Source organism: Camarhynchus parvulus, chromosome 1 (genome assembly GCF_901933205.1).
Source record: "Camarhynchus parvulus chromosome 1, STF_HiC, whole genome shotgun sequence".
In the NCBI taxonomy this organism is placed as follows: domain Eukaryota; kingdom Metazoa; phylum Chordata; class Aves; order Passeriformes; family Thraupidae; genus Camarhynchus; species Camarhynchus parvulus.
In genome coordinates, this window is record NC_044571.1 from 71,965,903 (window position 1) to 71,980,346 (window position 14,444).

Genomic DNA, 14,444 nt, shown 5'->3' on the forward strand with positions numbered 1-14,444 from the left:
GAATTGCCTTTTGGCGGCGATTATAGGAAGGTCCTCAGCAACTATTTTTGAGTAGGTATCCAACTTTTTGATGGGTAAAGTTCTGTGAGTTAAATTCAACATTAAAACTTTGGATTTCAATTTCTCCATCATTTCATAGAAGACCATGCAGCCTCCTAAGGATTTGTGAATTTTGTTTTGCAACCACATGGTGCTTGAGTCATTGAAAGATGTTTAATATACCTGAGCTATAAATAAAAGTATAAACAAACTGCTAGGAGCTGTAGAATAGAGCAGGGGTTGCTAACCATAGTTGTTAATAAAATACAGCTAAAAAGACTGACAGTGTAGCTTTCCGTTTGGGATGCTCAGTCATTTTCCAAACAAATAGTAGATGATGTCCCAGCTGTACTGAAAACAGCAATTTTTCTTCCCTGTGGACTCTAGTGAGCAGAAATCAACCCCTGCCTAATTAGCTTCTTTGTGGTATTTGTGAAAGGATAAAGTTTTTACTGTGTTCAAGTGTGACTAAGAGACATGCTTTCAAATACCAACAGCTACATTTTAATTTCATTTAATTTCATTTCATCCAGTGTGAAATTATGCTGGCTTTTCCATACCTTATTCAAAGATTGTTTTAAGGGCTCTTGAAATACACATTTTAATTTGAGGCTTCTTTAATTGCTAGAATCTGGGTAGATTGTATGTTTTGTTATTTTCTTCTTATGATTTTTGAGTTGCGTAAGGCATGCAAATGCTTTCAAAATATGAGTCCATTTGGCTTCAGGCAGCTGTGATCTGGTGTTTAAAATGCTCCTATTAATGTAAGAACACTAACTGCTTTTCAGCTTGCAGTGCTTGGGTTTTGTCACAACGTGATTCAATTCTTGTTTGCTTTGTGCAGGAGATGGCTGTCCGAGCACTGAAGCAGACAGGGAGCAGAAGTATTGAGGCAGCCCTGGAGTACATCAGTAAGATGAGCTACTTGGATCCTAGAAATGAACAGATAGTACGTGTAATTAAGCAAACCTCACCAGGTGAGCATGATTGTTTTTTTTAATTGTGTTCTTCTTTCTTGCAATAAGGTAGTTTTTAAAGTAGGGTCGCCGCTGGGGAGAAGTGTTGGACAGCAGTGTTCCACAGCAGTCTTGTAGGGGACAGTGCCAGCCTGCAAGGCCAGCTGGGCTGGAACCTCAATACGGCTCACCTGCTTCCATAGAGTTGTCTGTGTACACATTCATAGTCCACCTTCTTAAACAGAAATCTCTTGTTCAAATCCAAATATTTCAACATTGGACCAGAACAATTTCAACATTGGACCAGAAATCTAGGAGGTGGACATCATATCTCTCTTGACATCAAGATTATTTGCACAGCTAAATTATGTGTCCCAAAGAAGGACAGTTATTGCTGCTACTTTCTTTTGTGACCTCTGATAAGGGAAAGCAAAGTCAGCTTGCCCCCAAGGCTCAGGATGAGTCCTGCTGACAGAGATGACAAATGGGCCTTACTAGCGGCCTTCCATTTCCAGGCCAGAGTAGCCACTTCTTAGGATGCTTAGGATTTCTACATCCTCATCAGTGCATCTCACTGTGTCCTAGCAGATGAGCTGTCAGGGGTGTTGCTGTAAGAACAGCCTCAGTAATGCTGGCCTTGTGTTATCACAGGAGAAAGAGCTGCCAATTATAGATTTCACTTTAAAGATCTCTAATTATTTGTCCAACCTGATTCCATTTCAAAACATTGCATTCTTCATGAGGCTGTCAGTGTAGTGCACGCTGTCACTGTGCAGAGAGTGTGCAGAAACCTGTCTTGATACCATGCATGTCCCTGTGTGTCTGTAAGCAGCAGGGCTTGTGTCAAGGTGAGGAGGCAGCAGCTGTGCTCAGTTGTGCTGCATCTGGACCAGCTGGGGCGTGCTGTACTGCAAAAAGCTTGTAATGCACTGTTCAAGCTTTATGTCAGTATGGCTATTCTTACAGGCTTTGTGAAGTCAGGATTTTAAAAGGAAATGGTTTAGGCATAAATGGGCCAAGTCCTGTAATTTGTGAGAGCTAAAGAAGCAGAAGGGGAACAAAAACATAACAACAGCACAGAGTCTCCCCTTGTCTTTTTAGCACAGCTAGTGCTTTATACACCTGCAATTTGTCCTCAGATCAAAGAACTGATGAAAAGTGCTGTTAACACTTCCACTGTAGGAATGCTGCTATCTTGTCTCTGCACATTCTTCAAGCTAAGATTAATATGTTGACACCCTGAAAGATTTTCCTTCCCAACAGATGGAAGATGAGTAATGTGAAGGGATACTCAGTGTCCAACACATTGGAAGGAATACAGGACAAACTGTATGATGCCTTTGTTTAAATGAAGGAGAAGGAAAGAGGGATTTTTGAGAATGATGGAAGAGAGAGATGTAAACAGAAAACCAGTGTGAGCAGGTGGCTCACTGTGCAGAAGATGGACTATGTGATGGCCTAGTAGTTTGTAGCAATGTTGACTTTAAGTTGTATAGAAAGTCTTTCCGGGAGCTTTTTTCCTCCTGTTGTTGTACTTAACACTCTGCTCTGTAGCTTCCTCCTGCCTGAGAGCAATGACTGCTAATACTGGTCCAGCTTTAAGAAACAGGCTGTAGAGTACTCTGATGAGTTCATAGTTAGATAATTTGTGCTTCTATTTTCATGATTTGATAAGACTCTCTGATGATTCCTGGCATGAGCATTATTGTGAGCCAGTAGCTCGTTATCAGTAGGAATACTTGGCACCTTATAGCTTTAAATGTTCAGAGTGTTTAATTTAGGTTTTGAAAGGTGTTTTTAAACATACTCTCTGAGCAGTGTGTGTATGTGTGCGTGTGTATATGTATAGATGCATGATTAATACAAAGTAATTGGTTCACCTGAATTGTTTCCTAACATTCTTCTGTATTCTTTTTATAAAGGAAAGGGTATTGTGCCAAGTAATGTAACCCGGAGGCCAAGCTTTGAAGGATCAAATGAATCTTTTCCGTCCTACCATCAGATCACTAATGCAGCCTATGAAGGGACAGGCTTTGGAGCAGAAGGTGCAAATATGCTTACTGACGTTCCCAGGCCATACATGGACTATTTAATCTCTACTTCTCAGTCTTCAGCTATGACTGCTCCTGTACAGCGACCCTCTGCAGTAGGCACTCACAGCACACCAACGAGCCATCAGCAGAAAGCATACCCTGCCAATATGGAGTCTTCTGTGATTAATTATCCAGTGGCTAATCACAACAGTCAGGCCCTGCAGCTGCAGGCATCCCATGGCTGCAACAGCCAACATTACAGCAGGCAGCACATGATGGTGCAGGGGGAACCAATAGGATATGGTGTTCAGCGGAGTCCATCCTTCCAAAACAAGATGCAGCAGGAGGGGGGATATGCCAATCTCCCAAATAAAGGGGCAGTTGTTCAGAACAGTACTGGTCATGCATTTCAGCAGGCACCAGCAAGCCTGTATATCTCACATTCTCATCACAAGCAGACAAGTCCTTCTTCTCATCAAATGCATGTGATATCCAGAGGTCCAGCCTTTGCTAATGATTTTTCAGACAGTCCACCACAAAATCTATTAACTCCATCTAGAAATAGCCTAAACATGGACCTCTATGACATGAATAATCCTCAAGTTCAGCAGTGGCAGGCAGCAACACCATCACGCAGAGATTCTGTACAAAACCCAGGAATAGAAACATCTCCACGGCAACATGTATCCTTCAGACCTGATGCTGCGGTGCCAAGCAGAACAAACTCCTTCAACAACCACCAGCAGCAGCCACAGGTGACAGTGTCTATGAGACAGGTTCCTCCAGGAAAACCCGATCCTTCCATTACGTCTCCAAACACAATCACAGCAGTCACATCAGCTCATATCCTCCAGCCAGTGAAGAGCATGCGAGTGATGAGACCAGAGCCTCAGACTGCAGTGGGACCTTCCCACCCTGCGTGGCTGCCTGCACAGGCACCGGCTGTGGATGGCCTGGAGATCATGGAGCAGCATGTGCCACCGCCTGGAGCAGCTAATGCCTACCAGCTTGATGTGGATTACGGTAACCAGGAGCTGCGGTGTCCACCCCCACCCTATCCCAAGCATTTGTTACTTCCTGGCACCTCTGAGCAGTTTGATATCAACTGCTTGTGCATGGGCGTGGAGCAGACTCTGCGTGTGGTTCCCAGTTCAACAAGCAACAAGGCTGAAGAGAGCAGTGAGAGAAATGACAAAAGCAGCAAGAACACTAAAGCTGAAAAACCAAGCAAAGATAAAAAGCAGATTCAGACATCTCCGGTGCCTGTGCGAAAAAATGGCAAAGATGAGGAAAAGCGAGAATCCCGAATAAAGAGCTACTCACCTTTTGCCTTCAAGTTCTACATGGAGCAACACGTAGAGAACGTCATAAAGACCTACCAGCAGAAAATTAACAGAAGGTTACAGTTGGAGCAAGAAATGGCAAAAGTAATTCTTGTTTTGTTATTGTAAAATCTAGTAGGGTCAAATTGATTATTGCTATTTTTAATTTGTAAAAAAAATTGTAAAGGCAGAATCCACTGAAGTAGTAGGTATCAGACACCTCCCTATACCAGACTGTATCCCCTTAGAAGTGTGGATGCAGGTCTGGGAGGCTGTTTGAAAAACCTGAGATGTGAAATGATATTTCTTCCTACCAGAAAAGTAAAATGAGGCAAAAAAACCCCCATATTATAGGTAAGAACTTAGAATGCAAGCTTGAGGCTGAGGTAATTCTGGCAATACTTTGGCAGGTCTTGTAAAACTCTTTGCTCGAGTTCCTCCTCACTGTTCCATGATTGCTGCCCATTCACCAGAGCCATGGTTCAGCTTGGTAGTTGCTGTGCCGTATTTTCAGATGACTGTGTAATACTCGATTGAAAGTTGTCTGTTGAACACATGTAAGTAATAATGTCGTGCAAGTAACCGTATTGGACCAACTTGAACTGATTTTGGGACCGTTGCCAGAACCATTCTAGAGGCAGGTCTCAGGGAGATGCATTTTGGGTGATAGAACTTCTTTCATGGCTAACTGCAGCTCTCGAATCTAAGCTGACTCTCTGATAGTGCTGCTTAAAACAAAGCTGCCAAGCTCTGGTGGTTGGTCTGGCAGTTGTGTGTTTAATTTTTATTTCTGGAAGAGGAAGAGGGGTTTTTTTCTTCCTAGGCATGACTGGAATATGACTAGTCTACTTTTGCATTAAAGAATAAGCTCTAAGAAAAGCTGTTATTAACACGTAATGGGTAATAATTAACTACCCAATCTTCCCTAGCACAGTCAGTTTCCAGAGTCAATTGATTTGATGCTCACATTGCACCAGAAAACTCAGAAGTTTGTTTACTGAGGTTAGAATTAAGAGAATATTCTTGGAAAATCTCTTGAAACGTTGGCATTTTACTGACAGTTAACAGCTTGTCCTCACTGCAAGTACAGATTGTATTGTGTTGCTTGAGTATTTTCCTGAGACTGAGATAGGGAATGATTTCTAGAGAGGTATAACAGGGTCTAATTGTGCTAGTTCTCTTCTGACTCTTCAGCTTTCCCTCACTCAGAGATAATTCAGGTATAAACAAAAACAACTCCTTCCCCTAGAAACCTTATCACTGACTGAAAATACACATGCGGAGATTTTGGCTATCTTAATATTGCATTATTCTAGAATTAGCAAGAACAGAGCACACTCATTATTTTACCCTAAAAAGTAAATATTTCCTCTGTTATGGATTGATGTAGTTATTTTTCATTTCAAAAACAGTATTCCTTGTTTTGATTTGGCTTTTTCCTTCAGTCTGAAACTTCATCCTACCTGTTCTGCAAGTTTCTGTAGACTTACCCCATCCTTTATTCATACAGATTTAATTTTTATACCATGAGGATCTCATTGCATAGTCTGGCTGCCCACATTCATCTTTAGATACCTAGACTACAGATGTGAAATTAAATCAGCCTAAGCAGCAGCTCTGTGGGTGTATGCTTGGGTTTCTAGCCTGCTAATCAGTGAGCTTCAGCCCCCTCCACCCTCCCAATGGCCCCTTCTCACCAGGCACTGATCTTTCTCTCAAAAGTAGTTCAGTTGATGCCAATTAATTCAGGATTTTGGAACTGGGGTGTGCAGAAAGAAAAGAGCATGCTGCAGGCAGTGAGTTGTCAGAGGAGCCTGGGGGTCAGCCTAGGGGTTTCTGCTGGTGGAGGCCACCAGTGGCTCTCAGCAGAGGGCCAGACTCTGAAGTTGGCAGAGTTGGCATTCTGCAGGCTCTGTCTTGAAAGGTGGGGACAATCTGGTTGGATCCAGCTGCTTCGCTCTTTTCCAGGAGGTTTCTCCCCACAGCCCTGTGAAATGTTACTTGCAGTTACTGGGAGGCTCTCTGGAGATGGGAGGGGGAAAGGCCAGCTCCTCTACAGCTTGGGTGCAGAGGGAAAATGATACATTTAGGAGGGAAATAGCACCAGGGTCTGGGCTGCAGTGGCTGAGGGGAGACTAGACCTGAGGATTTTAGGTGCATATTTTGGGAGGGGAAAAAGAGAAGTTTATAGGACAGAGGCTCAGGAGATCTAAAATGCTTGACAGTGGAGGATGTTTATGGCAGAGGAAGAAACACAGTTTCTGAAGGAGGCTCCAAGGCACAAGGAACTGCTAATGTGAGTTGCCCTGGGGAACCATTCATGAACAAAGTGAACTGCTGCACATAAGTTTAAGTTTCATCTTAAATTAAGCTGGGCTTAATTTCATATACATGTAGTGGAGTGCAGTGGCAAAGTGCACGTTTGAAAGGTGTAAACCAAATCCCACGGTCAGGTTTGTTATGTCGTATTCCCCTCTCTGACAATATTGCCCTATGCCTTCTTGTTCAGCCAAGAGACAGGCATACCAATCTCAGATATTGCAAATTCAGGCAGCAAGTTTGGGCACAGTGACTTTGCCCTTTTTTCAGAAATACCTCAACAGACAGACAAGAGAGTATATCCCTTATGAATACATCTTTTCTGGTTCTTGGTTAATTTTTCTGAGAAATGTCTTTTGGGAATGCTCATTTGTTTTTCTCTTGCTATGAATATAACAGTATAGCTCTTGTGGTTTGCTTTCCTTTGTAAAGGCAGGCCTCTGTGAAGCAGAACAGGAACAAATGAGGAAAATTCTCTACCAGAAGGAGTCCAACTACAACAGACTTAAAAGGGCCAAAATGGACAAATCTATGTTTGTGAAAATCAAGACTCTGGGTATTGGTGCATTTGGAGAAGTATGCCTGGCCTGCAAAGTGGACACCCATGCCCTGTATGCCATGAAGACTCTGCGGAAGAAGGATGTGCTGAACCGGAATCAGGTGGCTCATGTCAAAGCAGAGAGGGACATACTTGCTGAGGCAGACAATGAGTGGGTGGTTAAACTCTATTACTCCTTCCAAGATAAAGACAATTTATACTTTGTGATGGACTACATCCCTGGTGGGGATATGATGAGCCTGCTGATTCGGATGGAGGTCTTCCCAGAGCGTCTGGCTAGATTTTATATTGCAGAGCTCACTTTGGCCATAGAGAGTGTGCACAAAATGGGATTTATTCATCGAGACATCAAGCCTGACAACATTCTGATAGACCTCGATGGGCATATCAAACTGACTGACTTTGGACTGTGTACTGGATTCAGGTGGACTCACAATTCAAAATACTATCAGAAAGGTAATATTTTTACCCTTTTTCTAGAATGCTATTGTGTTATTTGTTTTGAAACAAGCGCCTACTTTTTGGCAGGAACACTAGATCAGGAAACTAGACGAACAGTCAATGGCAATATAAGGTGTCTGTCTCACTCTGACTCACTCATTTAGCTTGTTTCCAGTTCTTTTGCTTCCAATACTGTTCAAAACCCTGTCAGTAATGTGGCTGCAGTAATTTTTCAGTTTATACTTGTTTGGAGGGTCTCTTTTGCTGGGGAAATAATTTAGTCACAGATTTGGAGTAGTCCATATGTCTCCTGTATGTGCTGTTGAGTTCTGGTGTCTGTTGGCAAAGAGGACATAAACAATTGGTGTAGCTTACTTAAGTATACTCTATAGTTCTGTGTCCCCCATATGGAGCTGTACTTCCTTGTGCTGAGACAGAGACATTTTGTTGGACATTTTGTATGGAAAACTAATTGAGAATGGGAGGGCATTAAAAATACTTTGGGTTTAAAGTTCAAATGCCATTCTTCAGTGAGAGTAGGAAATGACTCTGGATCTGAGGAAAAACTTCTCTCTTTGTGTGTCGAGTTTTATGATCACAAATGTGAACTTTCTCTCTCATTTGAAAGGGAGCCATATCAGACAAGACAGCATGGAGCCCAGTGATCTTTGGGATGATGTGTCCAACTGTCGATGTGGAGATAGGCTGAAGACATTGGAACAAAGAGCTAAGAAGCAGCACCAGAGATGTCTGGCCCACTCATTAGTTGGAACCCCTAATTACATTGCTCCTGAAGTCCTGCTTCGTAAAGGTAGGTAAACCTGTATTTTTCTCCTGTTTTGCTATTTTTTTTTCCTTGAATAAGCTTGCTGCTTTGGAAGATTGTCATTCTGAAGGCCACAAACACTTTGCTCAGATTAAGGAGAACTCCTCATGCTCCAGTGTTTAGCATCACCACATTGGGGGTGGCCATACTTTGTCTGTGTCACGTCCACACTCTGAGGCCTTTGAGTGAGGCTGCTTATAAATGTGTTGAATAATTTTAACAGCAATATTTTTCAAGTATAAAGCAGATTATCTGTACTCATGGAGTACAACTCTGACCCCTATCAAGTTTACACAGACCAGTGAGTAGCCAGCTGACAGTTCTGGATCACTGATTCAGATGGGCCACTTCAGCATGGATGATGTAAACTTGTGGAAATATGTCCTCCATATTCCCAGCCAGAACCTGTGGAACCCAACAGGAAGTTTTCCACAATTTACTCTGGACACCCTACATTCAAAAGGTCAGCTTGAGGAATTTGGACAGTACTGGGTGACTATCCATGCAGAACTGACATGGTCACTGTAGTAAGGAGATTAGGTGTTCAGAGTTGTCTGCAAATTAGATCCTAAGCCTGATTTTCTCTAACAGAGATTTCATATTGGATCCTACATCATTTGATTACACAAATTCTATTGAAATCAGTGTTTAATTTTTTTTTTCAGATCTTAAGCATACACCTTATTGGTCTTCTCACAGCACTTAAGTGATTAAAGTTGTTCCTTTGCTTGTAACTTGCTCAGAGAGTTGGCTTTCTTCTGTCTGTAGAGCCAGGCTGTGTCTTTCAGCAGCTTTTCAAAGTCGTGGAGTCATCTCCGCTGAACCTAAGGTGGACATCGGTTGCTAAACATTTTTGTTATTTGAGGTTCAGTTTGTGCTGCTGTGGGATTGGGCACAAAAAAGCCCTCCTTCTTTCTTTTCAATGATAGTGTCATGACTCACTTTTGTTGAGAATTTATTCAGAAAGGTTCAAGGACAGTAGGATTAGATCTTTACTAGAAGTAAACAGCAGTAAAGTAGGTCAGCAAGCAGAAGTCACAAACCTTTTGTCTGAGAAAAGGCAGAAGTTTGTGCTGTATGTTTTAATACTTTATTGCAAGTAGGTCTAATAGCTCTATACGCATTTCACTTGGCTAGTGGAGTTCAACCTTTTGACTCGCCTTTCAGGATACACTCAGCTCTGTGACTGGTGGAGTGTTGGCGTCATCCTCTTTGAGATGTTAGTGGGACAGCCTCCTTTCCTGGCTCCTACACCCACAGAAACCCAGCTGAAGGTAAGTTGAAGCAAAGTTCCAGTCTGTGGTAGCAAAATTTTAACCCTTCCCTTCCCAGGCCCACTCCCCTTTCTTTTGCTAGAGAAAGGAGTAATGGTTAAAAAAGCCTGATTATAAATAGTTCTGTGCAAGCACACATCTTTTGCCAGTAAATGAAGATACTGAATATCAGACTAGAACTGACTTGTCCAGCTGCAGAGATACATATTAGTTTTATGAGTCTTCTCAGCAGAATTGTGATTTCTCAGCCACAAGTTCATCCATTTAATTCCTTAGGTTGCCTATTAGTACCTGATATGCCAGTGACAATTGCAGTTGGCAATATAAGTGTTTCAAAATTGAGCAATGATAGTTCTTTTTTAGAGAGGATCTGCCTTGTGACCACTTTTCCTAGTTTACATTTTGGAGACAAAGAGAGGTAATTCCTTTGTGTAAACTGAGTATGTTCTCAAATCTGACTATTGGAATATTTGGGAAGGGATTTGCCTTTTTAACAAATGGTATTGTTCTTTTTGTCTGCTAGCCAACAGTGTTTTTCTGGTTCATTAGAGTAATTACTAACAGAAAATGCAATCTTGAAGCTGTGAACTATGCAGACTGTGAGATGACTCGTTAGGTGTGCACTCCTGTACAGTTCATGTTGGCCATTGGAAGAGTTCTGTTTCTAGATCAGAAGTTCCTTAATACCTTTGTTACCTGCAGGTGATAAATTGGGAAAGCACACTGCACATTCCCTCACAGATCAAGCTGAGCCCTGAGGCAACTGATCTGATCACAAAGCTCTGCTGTGCTGCTGAGGACAGGCTTGGAAGAAATGGAGCAGATGATATTAAAGCCCATTCTTTCTTTCACTCTATGGACTTCTCTACTGATATCCGTAGGCAGCCAGCTCCCTATGTTCCAAAGATCAGCCATCCAATGGACACTTCAAATTTTGATCCAGTTGAAGAAGAAAGTCCTTGGAGTGATGCTAGTGGTGACAGCACCAGGACCTGGGATCCACTAGCCTCTTCCAACAACAAACACACAGAACATGCTTTTTATGAGTTTACTTTCCGAAGATTCTTTGATGACAATGGGTATCCGTTCAGGTACCCCAAACCTTCTGGAATGGAAGTTTGCCAGTCTGAGAAGTCTGATGTAGAAGACAAAGGTGTGGTAGATCAGACTGGAGCTTGTCAGCCTGTATATGTGTAAATTATTGTATAGAGTACTCCAGATAAGACTAATCTCAAATCCAATAGGGCCTTTAACTGATCCTTTAGGAGCTGATCCTGCAGCACTTTTGTACCTTCAGCTGAGGCTGGAGAAATCCTGGGGAGTAAAAGAAGCTTGCAGGGCCAGGTCCTAAAGATGGCACTCTTGAAAGTTCAGGTCAGTTCTACTGTAAATAACTTTGTTGATAATTACACTTGAAATCCTGGTCTTCACCAAAATCTGCAAGGCCAGCAGTCTGTCATTTCTGGCCTATTTTATTTGAGGTCAGCATCCCCCTTACTCAGATTAACACTTACAGACTTCTGCAACTGTCAGCGTTGTTTTTTTAATGAATAAAGAGCACTTATATTTTGTTTATAGCAGGGTTTTTTTCCTACTAAATTATAGGGATTAACTTTGACAAATCATGCTGCTGTTCTTCTTTTCTACATTTTTATTTTATCCATAGCACTTACTTCACATTTAGGAAGATGCATAAAGCTGAAGAACATGTGATGAAAGGTCTCTGTGCAATAATGTAAGAAAGAAAAAAAAAGAAGAAAAATGAAAAAAAGAAAACTGCTCTCTAATTTTCTAAATTTACTGACGCCATTGTATTCACACCGTGATTTTTGTTTATTATATGTATTTTCCACATTTCAAAATTGTGACATAACCTTAAAGCTGCTTTATTTCCTTCTGCTTATTGGAGTGTAATAGAAAGTGTGAGCAAGTGGCAACTTGGGTGTGATTTCATTGTCTAGTGTGTGAAGAATGTTGCATGAGCAGTGGTTTTCTATTTGAAATGGCCTTTTCTTGCCATTCACAGGCAGGTCCTGTGGATTCATTTTTCTAAGGGTCTAAAATTAGACCATTTTAAACCGTGTGTTGATAATGTATTGTGTGGATGGTTTCCTCTTATGATTGTATCCAATATTAATTTTGTAAAACAGATTGCAAAGGTTATACCTGAGTAGTGATGTTGTGGTCTGAGGTAATAGATGGTTTTAGCAAGCACATGTCACGGGCACACACATTTCCCAACAAGGATCAGCAGCCAGAACATTACAACAGAGCAGATTTGTGGGGAGAGCCTGGATGGGGCTGGCTCAGGCAGGGAGCAGGACAGTGGCCATGGCTCAGGCAGGGAGCAGCACAGAGGCCGTGGCCCCAGCTGGCAGAGGCAGCACAGCATCCACACTGGAGCATCTCCCAGCGTGGGGCTCCCCTAACACCCCAAGGCCCCGGGTGCAGCGAGGCTGAGGCTGGGTGCCTGCAGCTCCATGGACACCTATGGAACCTGGAGGTATGTGTCTTTCCAGACATCAGACCCCACATGTGTATCCATTTAGGATCTAATGTTTTAGGCACTGACATTGGAAAATGTTGGCATTGTTGGTAGGTCATTCTGTCCCGTTGTCTAGAGTTAAAATGTTGCTGTGATGGAGCACAATAGGCCTTCGTTTCTGTCTAATTATAGGCATACTTTGAAATATCAGTTTTTAACTATGTTAAAATAGGCATTTTTCTTGTATGTATAAGTGAGAATTATTAAAGATGATATCAGAATACTAAAGATAATTAAGCCATACATATTTGCATATATATTATATATAACTAAATAAGTAAACACACACAAAAATCCGTAATTCAGATTAGCGTAACAGTCCTATTTAAAGTGATTGACCTAATAACATCTGATGAAAACACTCCTTTAATGTGTTTTTGTTTTATTTTATTTTTAAATCTGGAGCTTCATTATTTTTTCCGTATATTATTCCATGTATTATTCCTTAATGTTTTAGCATATCCTATCCTATCCATTGTTTAGATATCTAAGCAACAACATATGAATTCATCAGCCTAAACTAAACAAAAATGATTGTGTACTTGTTTACATTTGTATGAAAGGAATGTTCTGAGGTATGCAGTGCTTGTGTTGTGACAGTTCATGTAAGATTCAGTATTACTGCTTTTTTATATAGTAATGCCATTTTTTTGTTATTTACATCTATCTGACATTCTTTCATGTGATAGGTTCTTTCTCAGGAACTCAATTTAACTGTTATTTATTGATATATCATTGCCTTTGAAAGCTTCTACTGGCAGAATTTATTAAAAACCTGAATCAAAATCTATAATGTGTTATGTGTTATTCAATCCTCCTTTAAGGGAGAAGTTTTAGTGGGTTTCTTTTTGTAATGTTATTGATTGAACTACAAACCCAAGATCCAAATCTCATCTCTCCTGCAGCATTTGATGTGGAATCTCAGGGTACCTTCAGACTATTTCTTCTGTCCTCACGACCCTTAAGAATAAGGAGCAGGATTCCAGGTAAAACTTGGTTTGGAGTGAGCAGGTCAGTGGATGGAATAGATATGGAATGAAATAGAAAAAACTGAACACAGTCACTTCCGGTGCAGTAGTGGTGCTGCCAGGGCAGCCACAACACTGGCTTGCCCCCTCTGGCTGTTGCCTCTGATTCATTTCTAAAGTGTAAATAATTCACCTGCACATACAGAATCTCTGAAACTAAGCAAAACAAGAGAAACCAGCCCAGAAGAAAACACGTGCTTCCACCATTACTGATTTACAATCTATGTTGCAGGGAACAGAAGCCATCTCCCCTTTCACCTAAAGAACTAATTTGAAAAACCAATCTTTCAAGTTTTTCAGGCACTGTCTGTAGAAGCCTCTCATCCTTTGCAGACATTTCAGAGGTAAACAGACACTTGGGAGTAAATTTTATAAAATTTGGACAAGTAAACCTTGTGCTACATCCTGAGGCTGGCTCTAATTCTTGTTTCTGCTGAACTTCCTGCAAAATCAAGGATCTTGATTCCAGAGGTTATAAAAATCCAGGGTTGGTATTAAAATACCCCTTCCTCAAAAACAAAACAAAGCAAACGGAAAAAAACACCCCAGATAACTTATAAAAAACCAGAAAACTTTATATAGCAGGGCTGCCAGGAACAGAAAGGAGCCTCTACAAACCTTTCATACCTGTACTCTTCAGCAGGGCCAGATTTGCTGAGCAGCAGCAATTCTTGAGAAGCAAATTATTCCTAGTTGGATGCAAAAGAACTGGCAGTGGAATTTAAAACTAGTTGCCTAGCTTGAGCAACATGAAAGCTAAATGAGGGAGAGAAGCATTTGACTTTTAAATGGGAATGGAAGAATGAGGCTATGCAGGCGATAGCCTGGAACTGGATGGAAAATTGGTCTCACGAGCACAAGAAAATTCTTTTCCCTGTAATTTTTGAGGTATGAAATAACTGCCTTAAAAGCTTTCCTAGAGAAACTGCAAGGAGAAGAGGAATTTAGAACATATAATTTGGTCCTATCCCAAAATGCAGAAACATTGGCAGAAAATGGCAACTGTTACTAAATTTACTATTGGAATTAAAAATAATAAATCTTTCCTACAGGAAATAATCTTAAGAATAGATAATATAGAAATAGCAACCATTAAAACACA

At 41.3% G+C, this 14,444-nt stretch overlaps 1 protein-coding gene across 1 annotated transcript in view; it reads left to right on the forward strand.

Moving 5' to 3' along the window:
- LATS2 (large tumor suppressor kinase 2) overlaps positions 1–13,094 on the forward strand; it is a 48,587-nt gene extending 35,493 nt beyond the window's left edge. Inside the window, exons 3-8 of the mRNA XM_030950473.1 lie at positions 884–1,016; positions 2,918–4,455; positions 7,102–7,684; positions 8,298–8,480; positions 9,663–9,769; positions 10,472–13,094. Of these exons, the coding sequence (XP_030806333.1) occupies positions 884–1,016; positions 2,918–4,455; positions 7,102–7,684; positions 8,298–8,480; positions 9,663–9,769; positions 10,472–10,966 (3,039 nt within the window). The 3' untranslated portion in view covers positions 10,967–13,094. The remainder of the gene's footprint in view (positions 1–883; positions 1,017–2,917; positions 4,456–7,101; positions 7,685–8,297; positions 8,481–9,662; positions 9,770–10,471) is intronic.
- Positions 13,095–14,444: the final 1,350 nt, after the last annotated feature.